General features: G+C 47.0%; 2 protein-coding genes across 2 annotated transcripts in view; one reads left to right on the top strand and one right to left on the bottom strand.

Annotated features, from left to right (window-relative positions):
- The window catches only part of MGAT4B (alpha-1,3-mannosyl-glycoprotein 4-beta-N-acetylglucosaminyltransferase B), a 53,155-nt gene extending 50,291 nt beyond the window's left edge, over window positions 1-2,864 (top strand). Inside the window, exons 12-15 of the mRNA XM_075056842.1 lie at window positions 94-172; window positions 638-725; window positions 1,720-1,832; window positions 1,915-2,864. Coding sequence (XP_074912943.1) covers window positions 94-172; window positions 638-725; window positions 1,720-1,832; window positions 1,915-1,938 — 304 coding nt within the window. The 3' untranslated portion in view covers window positions 1,939-2,864. The remainder of the gene's footprint in view (window positions 1-93; window positions 173-637; window positions 726-1,719; window positions 1,833-1,914) is intronic.
- Window positions 2,865-2,892: 28 nt separating this feature from the next.
- On the bottom strand, window positions 2,893-11,906 carry LOC142044422 (leukotriene C4 synthase-like). Its single transcript, XM_075056843.1, has 5 exons — window positions 11,427-11,906; window positions 7,053-7,152; window positions 5,111-5,181; window positions 4,364-4,445; window positions 2,893-4,117 (listed from the first exon to the last, which is right to left on the bottom strand). Exons 1-5 carry the CDS (start codon window positions 11,482-11,484, stop codon window positions 3,970-3,972), a joined length of 459 nt encoding a protein of 152 aa, XP_074912944.1. The 5' UTR covers window positions 11,485-11,906; the 3' UTR covers window positions 2,893-3,969.
- Between the last annotated feature and the right edge of the window lie 2,109 nt (window positions 11,907-14,015).

Here is a 14,015-nt window from a genome sequence, read left to right as displayed (position 1 = left end):
TAGGATGAGCGGTTTGATGGTTCAACTGGGGTGACAGCCATCATGTTGCCCCGTGCTCAGCGTGGGTTTCCATGACTTTGGTCTCTGTCACAGGTTCTTCTTCCGCAGCGGGAACATCGAGCACCCAGAAGACAAACTCTTCAATACAACTGTGGAGGTTTTGCCGTTTGACGTAAGTGTTTTATTGAGAATTGAGATGGGGGTGGAGTGGGAAGCAAAAGAGGTTTGAGAGAAGGGAACTGCTTAAAGCCATCAGGAAAAGCTTTACAAGACTGGAGTGCCTTTGAGAGGTGCTGACTGGGAGCCGGGGGGGGTCACACCTGGTGTGGTACCACCTCCGGAGCGGAGATCCTGCGCTGAGCAGTCACGATGGGAGCCGTCCCTGCCTGCAGAGGGGATGCTGAGATGGGTGGGATGGCTGCAGAGAAGGGGATGGAGCCAGGGTGGTGCAGGGGAAGCAGCAGCGTGAGGGCAGCAAGCGTCCTCTTGTTTTGGGGCATGAGGCTCGGGGTGCCAGGCAGGGGGATGAGGTGCCAAGGGCTGTGGGCGAGAGCAACTCTGGGGTTGCTGGTGTTGCTTGGGGCTTTTGGGTGGCTCTTCCTACTGGCCTTGCACAAAGCTCCTTCCCTTCTCACAGAGCCTGCAGTCGGATAAGGAAGCCTTACAGGAGGGAAGAGGTGCAGTCGTCAAATACCGCAGGATGCCAGACGGCTACATCCAGATAGGTACAGCAGGGTGCGGCGTGGTAAACTGCCCGCTGGGTTTGATAACGCAGCCCATATCCTCACCTTCAAGTGAATCGAGACCCTTAGTGCTGTTTGCTTGGCAAAGAGTAATTCCTGCTTGCCAGGAGCCAGGTTGGAACAGGATTTAATTGTCACTGTCTCCTCTCCTCCACTGCCCTCCCTCCCCTCTTAGACTAGGCGTCCTCTTCAGGTAGTTTTTAGTTCTACTTCTCTGCTCAGAGCTGGGAGCAAATTATTCAGATTACCCGTTTGCCTAACCTGATGTTAAAAACCTCCACCACGCGCGATTTCACACTCTCCCTCCACAGCCTGTCTTGGTATTCATACCACTTGCAGCTTGGACTTTGTCTCCTGCCACCTGAGCTTGTTTTAGTTTTTGTCCTGCCCTTGGTCAAGAATGAGTGATTGCAGCCTATGGGGACCTGCTGGTGCGTGGTAAAGGCCTGGTGTCCCTGCCAAGACTTCTTTTTTTTTAAATAGACAAATAAAAGAGAAATTCCCTGGCACGCATAGCTTTTTGCCATTTTAGCATTCCTCTGCATGCTGTCTGGTTTCTCCCAGTTGCATTTTCAAAAAAAAAAAAAAATCACACCCGAAAATGGGACATAGCAACAGGCTGAGACCTTGCTAGAACTATTGATATAAGACTTGCCTCCATGCCGTGGGTCCTGAACTGACATGTCTTTTACAGGATGGTGCTGCCATCAGGCCACTCTGCCCCCCCACCTTTTGCACAGCAGTGATGCGTAGCCAAATACTCCCCATTTTGTTTTGTTTAGCTGATTTTTTTTGTTCCCCTAAGTGTAGCATTTTGCACTGTATTGATGTCCACGCTGCTGATTTTTCAGCCCATCTTGTGTTGAGGAGCTGCAGGTGGGGGGCTGCCGTGGCTGCTCGTGGTCCCCTTGGGGTATGGGGGGGGGCTGGATGCCAGGGGACCGTCCCCATGTCACCCCTGTGCTCTCCCCGCCAGGCTCCTTCTCCAAGGGTGTCGCAGAGGGCAAGGTGGACCCATCCTTCGGGCCGCTGGAAGCCATCAGGCTGTCCATCCAGACCGACTCCCCGGTGTGGATCATCTTGAGCGAGGTGAGCTGGGCTTCCTCAGCTCCCCGCCACCTTCCCCCCCCCCCCCCCGCTCCTCTCTGATCCCAGCCTTCTCTCCTTCCAGATTTTTATCAAAAAAGCGGAGTGAAACGGGCGCGAGGAAGGGTGGACGGACACACGCGGATCCCCGGTCCTGCTCCCTCCCCTCCCGCTCCCTCCTCCCCGCGGCGCCTCGCCGGTGCTGCGGGGCCAGGACATCGTCGTCTTCTCCAGAAGAAGAACAACAAGGAAAAAACCAATATCCCGCGCAGAGGGCTGGCTTTGCTGCCCTCGGCAAAGCCCGGGAGCTCCCTCGGTCCCCCGTGGGCGCAGGCTGCCGCGCGTGCCGCTCAGGCCACGCTGACACAGGGGACGGTTTGGGGTCAGGATGAGCTATAGCGAGCGTGGGGATGAAAAGCACCTTCAGCCCAGGACAGGGCAATCTCTGGTTGTGTTTGGGGACAGAGCGGGGGCTCGGTCACGTTGAGTCCTGCCGGCTGACCCCGCAGGCACGCCGGGATGGAGACGGCCAGGGACCGAGGTCTGCCTTGCCTTCGCCCAGGCAACAGTCCTGGCCACAGCTGAGGATTAAGTGAGGGTGAAGACTGACCCTCCTTCAGCAGACGAGGAGCGAATCCAAAGGGGTTGGAGCTATGACTATGGCAGGGAAAACAAAAAAAACAAAATACGCCACACTGTGCCTGCCAGCATTGAACACAGCCCCTTAACTCACAGTGAAGTCTCCAGTGTCTTCATGCCTTGAGATTGAGTGCAGAAACCATCTTTTTAAATAACTATTTCAGTTATTGATTGGTGTGAATTTTTTGGGAGGAAAAAAAAGCAGAAGTAGCCCAGTTCAAAAATAGTAGGGATTAGTGTAAATCCCAATGTCTCTTCAGCTATACACTGGAATGCATTATACTACTTTAATGTGCTGTATTTTTTATTATTGGATACATTTGATTTTTCAAGTACATCTCTCTATATAAATATATAAAATAATGTGCACTGTAATAAAAGCTAAATTTAAACCTTTGGTGTGGCACTGAGAGTCACTCACAGCAGGGAGGCACTCGCTCTGGCTCTACCCCTGTTCCCCTCCCCAGGACGGGTGGGCATCCCTGGGGGCCAGGGACCAGCTGTAGCCCCTACACCCAAAATGGAGTTATTCATCAGCGCTCACCAATACCAGATACTCCCGAAGCATTGCTCATGCTGGGGAAAGCACTTAGAGCAGCCCAGTGGGAGACCGGTTATTTTTTGCCCCAGCACCACAGGAACCTGCACCAGTTATTAAAAAAAGAAAGCTTGGTCCCGTCTTTCCTTGGCAGGGAGCAAGGAAGGTGCTTGGGCACCCATACGCCTTAAGGGTGCGATCATGGAACAGTTGTCTTTCTTACAAAATACGTTGCTTTTCTTTATACTCATGCACAGCTTAGCAAGGAGCTGCCTGCTTTAGTTACCTGCAAACCCCAAGTCTGCAGCGGAGGTTGAAATTCAGAGAGAGGGCAAAGTCCTACTGGTGGGTCAGTGATAAGCGAAGTCAGCACCGAGTCAAGGTCATTCAAGTCAATGCCAAACACAGCCATTAGCATTTGGACTAGAATCAAGCATTTTCCCCCAAAATCTGGATATGGTTTTAGACAAGTTTACCCATCCTTTCAAGTCAGTTCTGATCACAGCAGCTTTTCCCATGCAACGCAATCCCCTAAACCTCAGATGTCTCACACCCTGTCCCCAAGCACCTTGGACAATCGCAGGTGATTTCCACTGAGAAAAGGAATTTATTTTTTTGCATATCCATGTTGTGATCCTTCAACACAGATCATTACAGCGGTAAGGAGGAGTGATGACAGCGTTTGGGTCAATCCGTGCTCTGTGAAGCAAAGCCCAAGGCATTAGAGGTTTTAGAGCAGAGTGTGCTACAAAGCCTGGCAGCGAAGCCCATCAGCAGGGGCAGAGGCTGGGCAGTGTTTGCTTCCTAGAAGGAAAATCATCTCCGAAGAGGAGTGCCAGCATCCACCTCGCTTCGAAGGTAAGCACGGCGCTGGGGAGAGATACTCGGTCTCCGACCGCGCCGCGCGACTCCCTCCCCTCTGCCGAGAGCCAACGGTGGGTTTTGGGAGAGCCGCGGCCCCTCTCACCAGGCGCCGAGCAGCTGGAGGGGCCGTGCCAGCGCTGCCATCCATGCAGAGGAGGGGGACAGCAAGAAATGGGCCAGCAGCCCGGCCACCGCTAGCCCCAGCAGCGCCCACAGTAGCCAGGCGCTGGCGTACAGCGGCCCCAACCTGCGCGGGGAGAAAACGCCATCAGACACCGCCAGCCGACCCGGGGCTCGGTGTCCCCCCCACCTCCTTCGAGACAGAGTCAGGGAAGAGGTGGCATGGCCACGAGGACGTGGGAGGAGAAGGAGGTGATGCCAATCCGCCTTCAGTTCCACCCGTGGGAAGGAAACCTACCCCAGGGACCGCATCCTGCCCCCAGCCTCCCTGGCCTGGTTTGGGGTACCCAAAACCCCCCGGCCGGGTACTAACCGTCCCTGCGCAGCCACGGTGTATCCCTGGAAGTACTTGAAGCGGGAGTAGAGGTACAGCAGCCCACACGCAGCAGCCACACCTGCGGGGGAGAGAGGAGCCGAGTCCTGACGGGGCTGGGGGTCCTGGGACGCCGCAGTCACCCACGTCCCTGGCTTCCCCCTGCAAGATGGGGCACGGCCACGAGAACCAAACACAGCGGGACTCTGCTTTAAAACACTGTGGGAGCTTAAATGGGTTTTCTTCCTTCTCTTTTTTTGTGAGGGAGGAACTTTTCTGCCCCGCAGTTGCCCTGGGACTTGGGTTTGCAACGCTCCCTTCCGTGTTCCTTCCTCACGTCTTCCCCACGGCGGCAGCCAAATCCCCTAAACCCGCTCGGTACGGGATGGACGGCAGATGACTAATTGTTTGGGTTACGGTTTCTCCTTCTGACGTAGGGATTTGGGTATCGTGTTGCAGCTCTGACCTTATCCTGAGATAAGAGAAGCAGCCCGGGGAGGGGGGGGACAGCCGGGCTCCAGCGACGGAGCGAGGGCTGCCAACGCCACCAAACCTCCTCTGGGCAGGAGAGGAGTTTGGAGTTCGGCCAGGTAGACCAAGGGCTGCCCCAAGGGGAACTTCGCTCTCCCCAAGTAACAGCCTTACAGGTACAGAGAGGAGGTGCCCGAGTCGCAATGGGATTTAAATTGGGGGTTTTTTTGGTTTGTGCATGTGGTTTGGGTTGGGGTTCCCCCCCATTCCGCTTACCTTGATGGAAGAAGATTCCAGCAACCCAGAGGAGCGAGACGAAGATCGGGAAGTACTCTGAGCAATTCACCCTGGTGAGAACCAGAGACGAGAGTTAAAACTGCATCCTCGTACGTCAGAGACCGGTTAACCGAGGCCAGAGAAGTGAGCTGGAAACGCACGTCGGAGCAAACTGAAAGGGCTGATAAGAGGCATTGCTGTCCTGTGGACAAAGGGCCTTTTCTGTGACCAAGGACACCCAATATCTGTATTTTAGAGAAGAAAAGCACCCAAACAATGCACAGCGTTCACCTCGCCCGCATTCACGTGGACCCTGCAATGACAAGCCGTGGCCGAGGTGGAGATTTGTCTTTGCTGAACCCTCAGCAGGCTCCATCTCAGCCCCACGCACAGCACCTTCACAGGCGTCTAGTACAGCTACAGCTTAAAAGCTGCACAGGTAGAGGTTCCTTCCCTATCATTATTTAAAGAGCTTTCTCTTCCCCTTGGGTGAGCACAGCCCAGATTTGGGTGTCACACAAGTCGTGCTCCAAGAGCAAGCCTTCTCCCAGGTCAAATTGAGCAGAAGGCGATCAGATCTGCAGCCAGGTTTTCTTCCTTCCTTTTTCTTTTAGTGACAAAAATACAGATTTTCTGCAAGAAAGGACAGGAGCTGTGCTATTAAAGACAATGGGTTTGTTTCTTGATTTCTCCTACATTTTACCATTCCCCAGGCAATTTAATCTTACATTTGGCCAAAAATTTGCCAAGCCTTGAGGAATGGAGCCAGATTAGGAGCTGGAAAAACTCTGAATAACCTTACACTGTAAATGCAGTTTGAGCCTCAGCGAGGGGACGCTGCCAGATTTCCACGAGTGAGTAATAAAGCAGTACCTTTTTTCCCCTCTTTTTTTTTTTTTAATATATCAAAACAAATTATCCATTTGTATCCTTTCCCACGGGGAAAAGAATAAAGGACAGGAAAAAAAAAAAACACAAGGAAGAAATACCATCTCAAACCTGAGTTCGCTGAGGTCGCCTTCTCCGCGGAATATAGCGGAGGGCTTCCCGGCACGCCGCAGCCCACAGCACAACTCGGTTAACACACAGCCCGGTATTTAATTAAAAGCCACAGCAGCAGCTAGCCAGCTAGCAAAGGCCGATGCCTTCCATGCAGGCTGGCCTTTCACTGCATTGCAAAAGGACCGAAGCGGGTGTTTTTGTCACTCCACAAACGTTTCCCGCACGCTGGCAAGGAAACGTAGCTGCTTTGTTCAGGATTTAGTGCCGTGCTTGAGCTACCCTTCAAACCAGCTCCGGCCAATTCCTTTCAATCACTTAGGAAACAGAACGACTGAGATGAAAGATGGAATCTGGTACTTGCTGGAAGCCGAAGGGATCTGAGAACATTTCCAGTTTAGCTCCAGCATTGCTCTCTCCATAGGAACAGAGCAAAAAGAAATAGCCCTCGGCATGGGCCCGCGAGTGCTGACTTTCACCGTACAATGGCTTAAAAAAAGGGAAAAAATTAAAACGTCCTTGTAGCTGGTTCTGCCAGCAAGGCCCTTTGTTCAACAGCAAAAACTTACAAGCAAATATTAGGTTATTAATATAGCTTCAGCTACTCTCACAATTTGGAGCCAACATTAATATTAAACTTAATGATTATAACACAATAATGTTCAGCACCTCTTCCATATAGCCACTAATTTGTAATTTGGCTGCCTCTCACAATGCCAGAAGGATTATCATGGATGGACAGAAACACTCCAGCCAAAGCAAAGTGCTCCAAATCAAAACTCAAACTTCTGCGCGCAAAGCATTAAAAAAAAATTTTAAAAATCTAGTATCTGTAGCAATAAGCAAAAAGGTGACTTGAGGGTGACTTCAGTCTTCGCTGGTAGTGACGGTTGACTCAAGTCATATCTAGATGGAGTCACCACAAAAGAAGTCAAAATCTTACTGAGCTCTGAAGATCCGCTCAAATTCAGGGTGACCTGTTGTCTTGGGAGGGGAGATCTTGTACTTTCGCCGGGCATATATCACCTGCAGCACAAAATAGGCTAAAAAAAGAACAACACAGGAATAGTAACAGTCCAGCAGTGTTTGATGTAGCCAAGCCTTATCTAGTTTGGAATCAAGCAAGTGGTTAGAGGAAAAGAGCCGATACTGTCTCGGTTCATAGTCCAGGGCTGTCACACACGACCTGGAATAAATATGCCATTTATTCCACACTCGTACTTTAAATTCAGATTTGGTTATCCTGGCAGAGTGCCCCTGCCGCAGAGCCGACGTGCTGGCTGGCGCTTTGCATCGTCTCACGCCCAGCGCGCAGCAGCAGATCCCCAGCAGATCAAACGCAGCCTGGTCCTGCAGGGAGGCCAGCAACACACACTAAAACCTTACCGAGTCCACACCTAATCACAGAATTATTACTCTTTTTTCATCTTGCGCTCTGTGTTGAGAGTATTCATACACCCTCTGCCAGTCTGATGTATAACGCTTTCCGCTATACCTAGCGGGCACAAAGCTTTTGTACAAGGATGGCCCCATGTCACAGAGCAGCATCCAAACTGTGAAGCACTGGGATGTCGTTAAGTCCATTAGAGATGCTCGTAATCATGGCAATAGGAGGAAATGGGGAAGGGGGCGATTATTTCTTCCACTTAATTCCTGCAGGGTAGCCCCAAGGCTCGAGCAGTTCAAGGAGCTGCCAGTGACTGCTACCAGCCAAGTTTGGGCCAAGGTACTAACTCGGTGTCTGCTACGTCGCTCCTTTCTACATTTGTAAGGGACATGGAAAGTCACTTCAAAATGATGAAAACTTGTTAACATGAAGATTTGGACTGTTTCATTATTTGGCAAAAGCTCTTACTCCCACGAGTGATTGCTGATGTTTGAAGTGTTTATACTTAGGTGCACTACTACATTGCTGCTTTCATTGAAAATGAGAATTTTCATATACGAGAAACCTAAATTATAAAAACCAATTACTTTGGTGGCTGTGGCAGCATGCTGCTAAGCAAGTCACTTGGATTAGCAAGGTCCTAACGTAGCAACATTTCCGGAGCACTGAACAGAGAGACAAGGAGCCAGGCTGCAAGAGACTGCCTTGCAGACTGTCTTATTCTAACAAAAGATAAAAGCAGAACAGCAGGAGAGAGAAAGGAAAGTAGGGACAGATGTTGCAAGATTAAAGACAAGACAGATCTACGCGTGCCTGCAGAAAAGCATGAGAACATATGTAAGAGAAAAGGGAATTAGAAATGTAAATAATCTCATGCTGTGACCTGTGTATTACACAACATATAATTCATTTAAATAAACAGACATTCATTTAAGAAAACATTCTCATGTTCTAGTGTCTTCCACAGTGTGTGCAGTGAACCAGGCCTAAATAAGAGGTGCTGGGTGAGAAGCGTGGGGAGGAACAAGTTTGCTTCCCCAACCGCTCCCGGCCCCAATTTGTTTGTAGCACGTTGGTTATGGTTGAGGGTGAAGATATCGTCCTGCCCCCGAGATCCAGCACGATGTGACACAGCGTCCTCTCTGCGAAACCAGACAGCTTAGGTCTGCAGCAACGCACAGCGGGCGATTCAGCAGCGGCTGGCAGAGCTCTGGGAAAAAGATGATGAAGCTGTGACCCATCCTGTTACCTCCTCTTCACATCAGATAAGCCCCTCTCCCCTACGCAACTATTTAATGCTCGCAGGGTCTCAATCCCAGCCTCCTCTCAAGAAATGGACTGAGCTAAAGTTACTGCATCGTGCACAGCTCCAGCTTGTGGCATAAGCCTGACCGTGCTGGGCAAAAGTCTTCATCCTGTTTCACGCCATCTGCACCCTTCCTAACGCCGCGTTCTTGTGGCTGATGAGCACCCTAAGAATAATTTCAGACCCAACCTCTCCATCAACTCTGTGCTTAACATCTTGCTTGTGTACAGGGGTAAATTCAGACAAGTCCTGCAACAGATCCCTTACGCTTAGGGATGAGTAATATATAGAACAACCAGCCAAGAGAAGCGAAAGCCTTTTGGAGGATGGTTAGCTGTCTGCCAAACCTGGCGTAGGGGTGAAGCATTAAGGATGCAGAATCGCCCTCCAAAAGCACTTCTTAGAATGAGTGTTGAAAAAACACTACATTGTACAAACCTTTTCAGCATGGACTTCTAGGGAAGAGAGTTCAATCTACTCTGCAGAAACTTTCAAACTAGTTTCTTGTGATTCATGTCTCGAGGTTAAACATCTCTGTGGATTCCCACACAGCTCACAAGGGCTGAGCTCTCCTTGCACTTTGCTCCTCAGTGGAACCATCAGCCAGACCTTCATTCCCTATTTGATTATGTCCACAAACTTGTCAAGCATATCATAGCTGATACCTGCCACATTTGAGGGAACCTGGCAAACAAGCTCTCTGGGGACTGACAGTGACACTGCATAAGCTTTACTTCCTTTGAAGCAATAAAAAAAAAAGGGGGGGCCGTGGGGACACAACACAACTGTGGTAGCATTGTTCTGCTCTCGGGTACGACGTTCAACACAGGGCAGTGGCACGCGTCTACAGAGCGCTAAGCTCAGAGCTTTGCTAAACCGAGCATAACTAAATTAAAAAGGTAAAAGTTACTTGAAAGAATGCAGAAACTGTGGGCTTCCAGAAAACTAAGCAGAAAGCAAAAATCAACCACCAGTATACTGAGCTCAGCTGTTAAATTATGTTTCCTACATCAGGATGTAATAGAAGAGTATTTGTAGGTATGGCGCACATCCCTGTTTCAGTGCTCTGCCTTCTCAGAATGAATTTCAGATCTGTAATTCACACACAATGTCCTTTCAAAAGATGCAAAAAAAGCTACTGCACAGCTCGGAATCAAGGTGACATTAGCGCACATATTTCTTACTACTGGAGAGAAAGGAAACCTGTAGTATTTTGCAATTGTTCCTTGGCTTCCCAAGCAGAGACCACAAAATGAGGCTACTTTGTCCGATCTCACATAGATAGGAGGGTGCCAGGGCTTGCTATTTATCTGCTGGCTTCACACCTACGTACCGTTTGCATAGCATAATGCAACCTTTAAAAAATACTTCAAGTTCTCATAAAACACATATATGTGACAAAACTGCCATCTAGGGATTGGTTACTGAGGGTTTCCCAATGGAAAGGGCTTAGCAACGTTTCTGTAACTCAATTTCAAGTTTTCATGTCTTCTCTTTGCACACTAAACACTCCCTCCATCCCCACTTAGTTTAATAACAAATACATTCCTAAGACTAAAGTACCTTCCATTTGTAGTTGCTGACATTTGTCTGTAAATGGTTTGAGGGAAATTACTGGTAACTCAGAAATCTTTAACTGTATTCTTCAAGTAGAGTATTTGTGTTTTAAATAATGCTTTCATTAAGAGATTTATCATCTGATGGCTAAAAATACATCAGGCTGCTCAGAGATTCACATCCATTTGTAAGAAAAGAGATATGATAGCTTTATAGTGAATTAATTCAGTAATAACCCCCCCCCCAAACAAACCTTCCCTCATAGAAATGTGAAGATTTTCATAAACTGGGGGCTCTGTCCCTACCCCAGGAGGGGGGGGAATGTCACCTTCTGTGACCCTCCTGAAGCCCAAGGGGGAGATGCCTTTGCCCAAAGGACTCACAATTAAACACAAGAGGTAGAGCTTGGCAACACTACCGCTTCTTTCTAAATGGTCTAAACCAAATGCGGCTATTTAAATTACAAGAAGTCGCTGAGTTTCTTTGCAGATGTCTGCTTCTATTTCTGACCAGAAGGGTTTGCACTAGTTTCCAAATTACTGCATGCTGTCAACTCATCTTGTCACCTGCTCCATGCAGCTAAGCTGTATGAATTGAACACATAACGATACCGGTCACAGAGGAGAAATACATGCATACATGATACTCTTTTCCATATACATACAATATGTGTTTGTAGACTGACCTCTTCATCAGCATATTTGTTAACCTGCCTTTATTTTGGTTACCTCCAGCCACTCTAAGTTACAAATTACCTGCTAAAATTCAAGCACAGAAAATGTTTTAAAGACATCTGATTGTTAAAATTAAGTTTCAAAGTAAAACTTAAATTTCATTTCCTTCTAGGATGCTGGCTTTGAGGTTTGCGAATCATTTTAGTCCCTATTAAATAATGAACTTCCTCAGGCATGACAATTCCACTGTGAACAGCCGAACATCATTTTACCATGTTGGAAAACAGCAACTTTCATTCCACCAAGACTCCAAGCAAAACAGAGGAACCAAGTCCCACAAAGTTCAGTATAATTAGCTTAATACTAATTTAGCATTATATAAAGGACATTTACCTTGCTCCAGGACTCCCAAAACCGTGACAGTGGCCAGCAGGTCTATCTGATTTCTCATGTTGCTGACTGCAGACCAAACCCCTAGCCAGGTGGGATGAGTAGAGCTGCTCTCCAACCCTCTCTCCAAGCCTCCCACTACTACCACAAGCTCTGCCACAGAGCCTTCTTACTGCTCCTGCAGCAACACGTGTTTCCTCCACCACACCTTAACTCTCTCCACACCACACCATTCTTCCAAAGCAGCCAGCCATCAGAAAATACCTATTCCAGGCAAGTGCCTTTATTGAACTACGTAACAGCAAAAGTTTTGTAGAACTACGTAACAGCAAAATTTTTGCAGGTGCAAACTGTTAAATGCTCACAATTATATTTACAGGTTTTGTGCCGTGGTTGAATTACAGGTTGCCAGCAATTGAAAGATGATGGGATTTTTTCCAACCCTTTTATCGCTATCTTAATCAGCTCTAAAGCATCTGAATTATGTGCGAGGTTGTAAAAATTATTAACAAGCATTTACAAATTAATGACTTGACCTTCTGCTCATATTCCAAGTAGTGAAGTTGACCATGTTAAAGATTTTCTAGACTTCAGCTGGAATAACTTAATTCTGTTACTGGATTCTGAATTTTTAAAAGACCATTCAGATTTTTTATCCTATTAATTAATACTGTAACTTTACCAAATAAGAGTAGAGTTCCTTCCTAGCACTCAGTCACTTTTTGTAGTTTTCTGATGTCTTTAAAATTTGCAGTACAAACCTTTTCCTGGCTAACATACAAAATATAAGTTCTCAGTTCCAAAGGGAAGGCAGCAGAGGATGTAGAAATACACAGACCCTCAGAAATGTTACACTGATGTCAGAATTATAATTGTAAAACATAAAGTTTGAAAAGTGGCAATATTTTAGCCCTGAATAACTTTCCTCCCCATTCCACAAAAGCAAAATATGCATCAGTTCAAAAAGTTATCCTGTGTTTTGGAGCAACTTTATATGGATAAGACTACTCTGATTTTAAAGTTTTTAAAACCAAAAAGAAGGAAAAAAAAAGGTATCATTCATTATGAGCTAAGGTTTTCCCTTAATTTTGGTGAGGAGAGGGCACAGGATATGGTTGAGCCATTGCATTTCTCTCTGTATAGTCACACACACAAAACCTCAGTACAGAATTTGTGCGCAGTACCAACAAGAAGCGACCAGACCTACAGTTTCTCCCAAGTGGGATGCAGCAAGCTTGTTCTTCTGGTTTGGTTCTCCATCGCCTCAAACCACTATCATGACAGCTTATCAAGTTGAAAACTTAAGTTAATTAATTCAAATATACAATTGTACACAAAAAAAAAAATGCAATACCAAAACCACTCCCTCCCTCCGCAAAACACTTCTATGATGTGGCTTTAGACCCTCCAAGCTGCTAGCAAACCCAGACTGAAATAAGAAATAAAACAATTAACCTTAACAGAATCTATTGGTGACCCAAGATTTCATCTGGGGTGTCTAATATAAAAGCCAGAGGGGAAACGTCAGCAGGAATCATCTACTGCTTACACCATTTCAAACAATTCAGGCTTTAGAAAATACTTCCATTACAGATTTACATTAGCCTCAGAAAAGACACTAACACCAAGCAAAAAAAAGAAAAAAAAAAATTGGTTTCTGCACAGAGGTTGGTCACAAGCTGCCACTGACTCCTTAAGATCTTTGGAAAAACACGCACATACACATCACTTCAACAGGGGACAGTTTGGGAAATTTCTGGTTTACTCAACATTAAATAAATGCAGCCCTTTTAAGGGGACAATAAAGCAAAAGTTAATAAAGTAATAACTTCACGGTTCCCCTCAGGCTAGAAGCAGCTCATCCTGGTATTGTTGTTTGTTATTATATTTGGTTCTTTATAAGCTTCTGAAGTTCCAGGTCCCCTCCACTCCCCAAACACAACAAACTTGTGAAGTAGGAATATACTCAAAATATACTCAGATCAGGATGCACTTTGTGAAGAAATCTGAAGGCTGTGAGCTGGGGCCTTAAACATGATAGCTGTAGAATAAGACACCAACTTCAATGCTTGGAGAATGATCCTTCAATGCTGGAAGCTGATTAAAGTTCTTATTACATGGGGGGGATGCTTGAAATTAAAGTTAAGATGTAAAATTAATACAGCCTTAGCAAGAAATGCATGTGTCACACTTTGCAAATTCTTTATCGCTACTGCTAAATCTGTGGTTAGAGAGATTTGAGATGTTAGTTTAGAACGTAAGACTAGATATCATCAGTTAGAATGCACACTTGACAAACAGGAAGTACTACATAATAACTGAATTCTTGGTTCAGCTGCAAGTAGTATGATTCACTAAGAGAACTGCTTTGAAGTATTCAGAGTAATTCGTCAAGTAATAACTTGTTAACAAGAACATACTAACATCCAAGCACCCACCACTAAAGCTAGGCTCCTCTGGGCACTGATGGAGCCAGGTTGTTGCTGTACTTCCCTTCTAACCAACATATGGGTAAGTGTCCATCTTAAGAGGCTCAACAATCCAGCAGGGTCTGAAAGTCCTGTTTTGCCATTATTTTCCACAGCCGCTTCA

Source organism: Buteo buteo, chromosome 24, assembly GCF_964188355.1.
Source record: "Buteo buteo chromosome 24, bButBut1.hap1.1, whole genome shotgun sequence".
Classification (NCBI taxonomy): Eukaryota; Metazoa; Chordata; class Aves; order Accipitriformes; family Accipitridae; genus Buteo; species Buteo buteo.
Note: the sequence above shows the minus strand (reverse complement) of the source record. Positions and strands in the feature narration are given on the sequence as shown.

Coding starts and splice junctions, on each gene's coding strand:
- LOC142044422 (XM_075056843.1), bottom strand. CDS start 11,484: ATGAGAAATCAGATAGACCTGCTGGCCACTGTCACGGTTTTGGGAGTC. Junction 7,153..11,426: donor TTTGGGAGTCCTGGAGCAAG/GTAAATGTCCTT, acceptor TTCTTTTTTTAG/CCTATTTTGTGCTGCAGGTG. Junction 4,446..5,110: donor TGGAATCTTCTTCCATCAAG/GTAAGCGGAATG, acceptor TCTCCCCCGCAG/GTGTGGCTGCTGCGTGTGGG.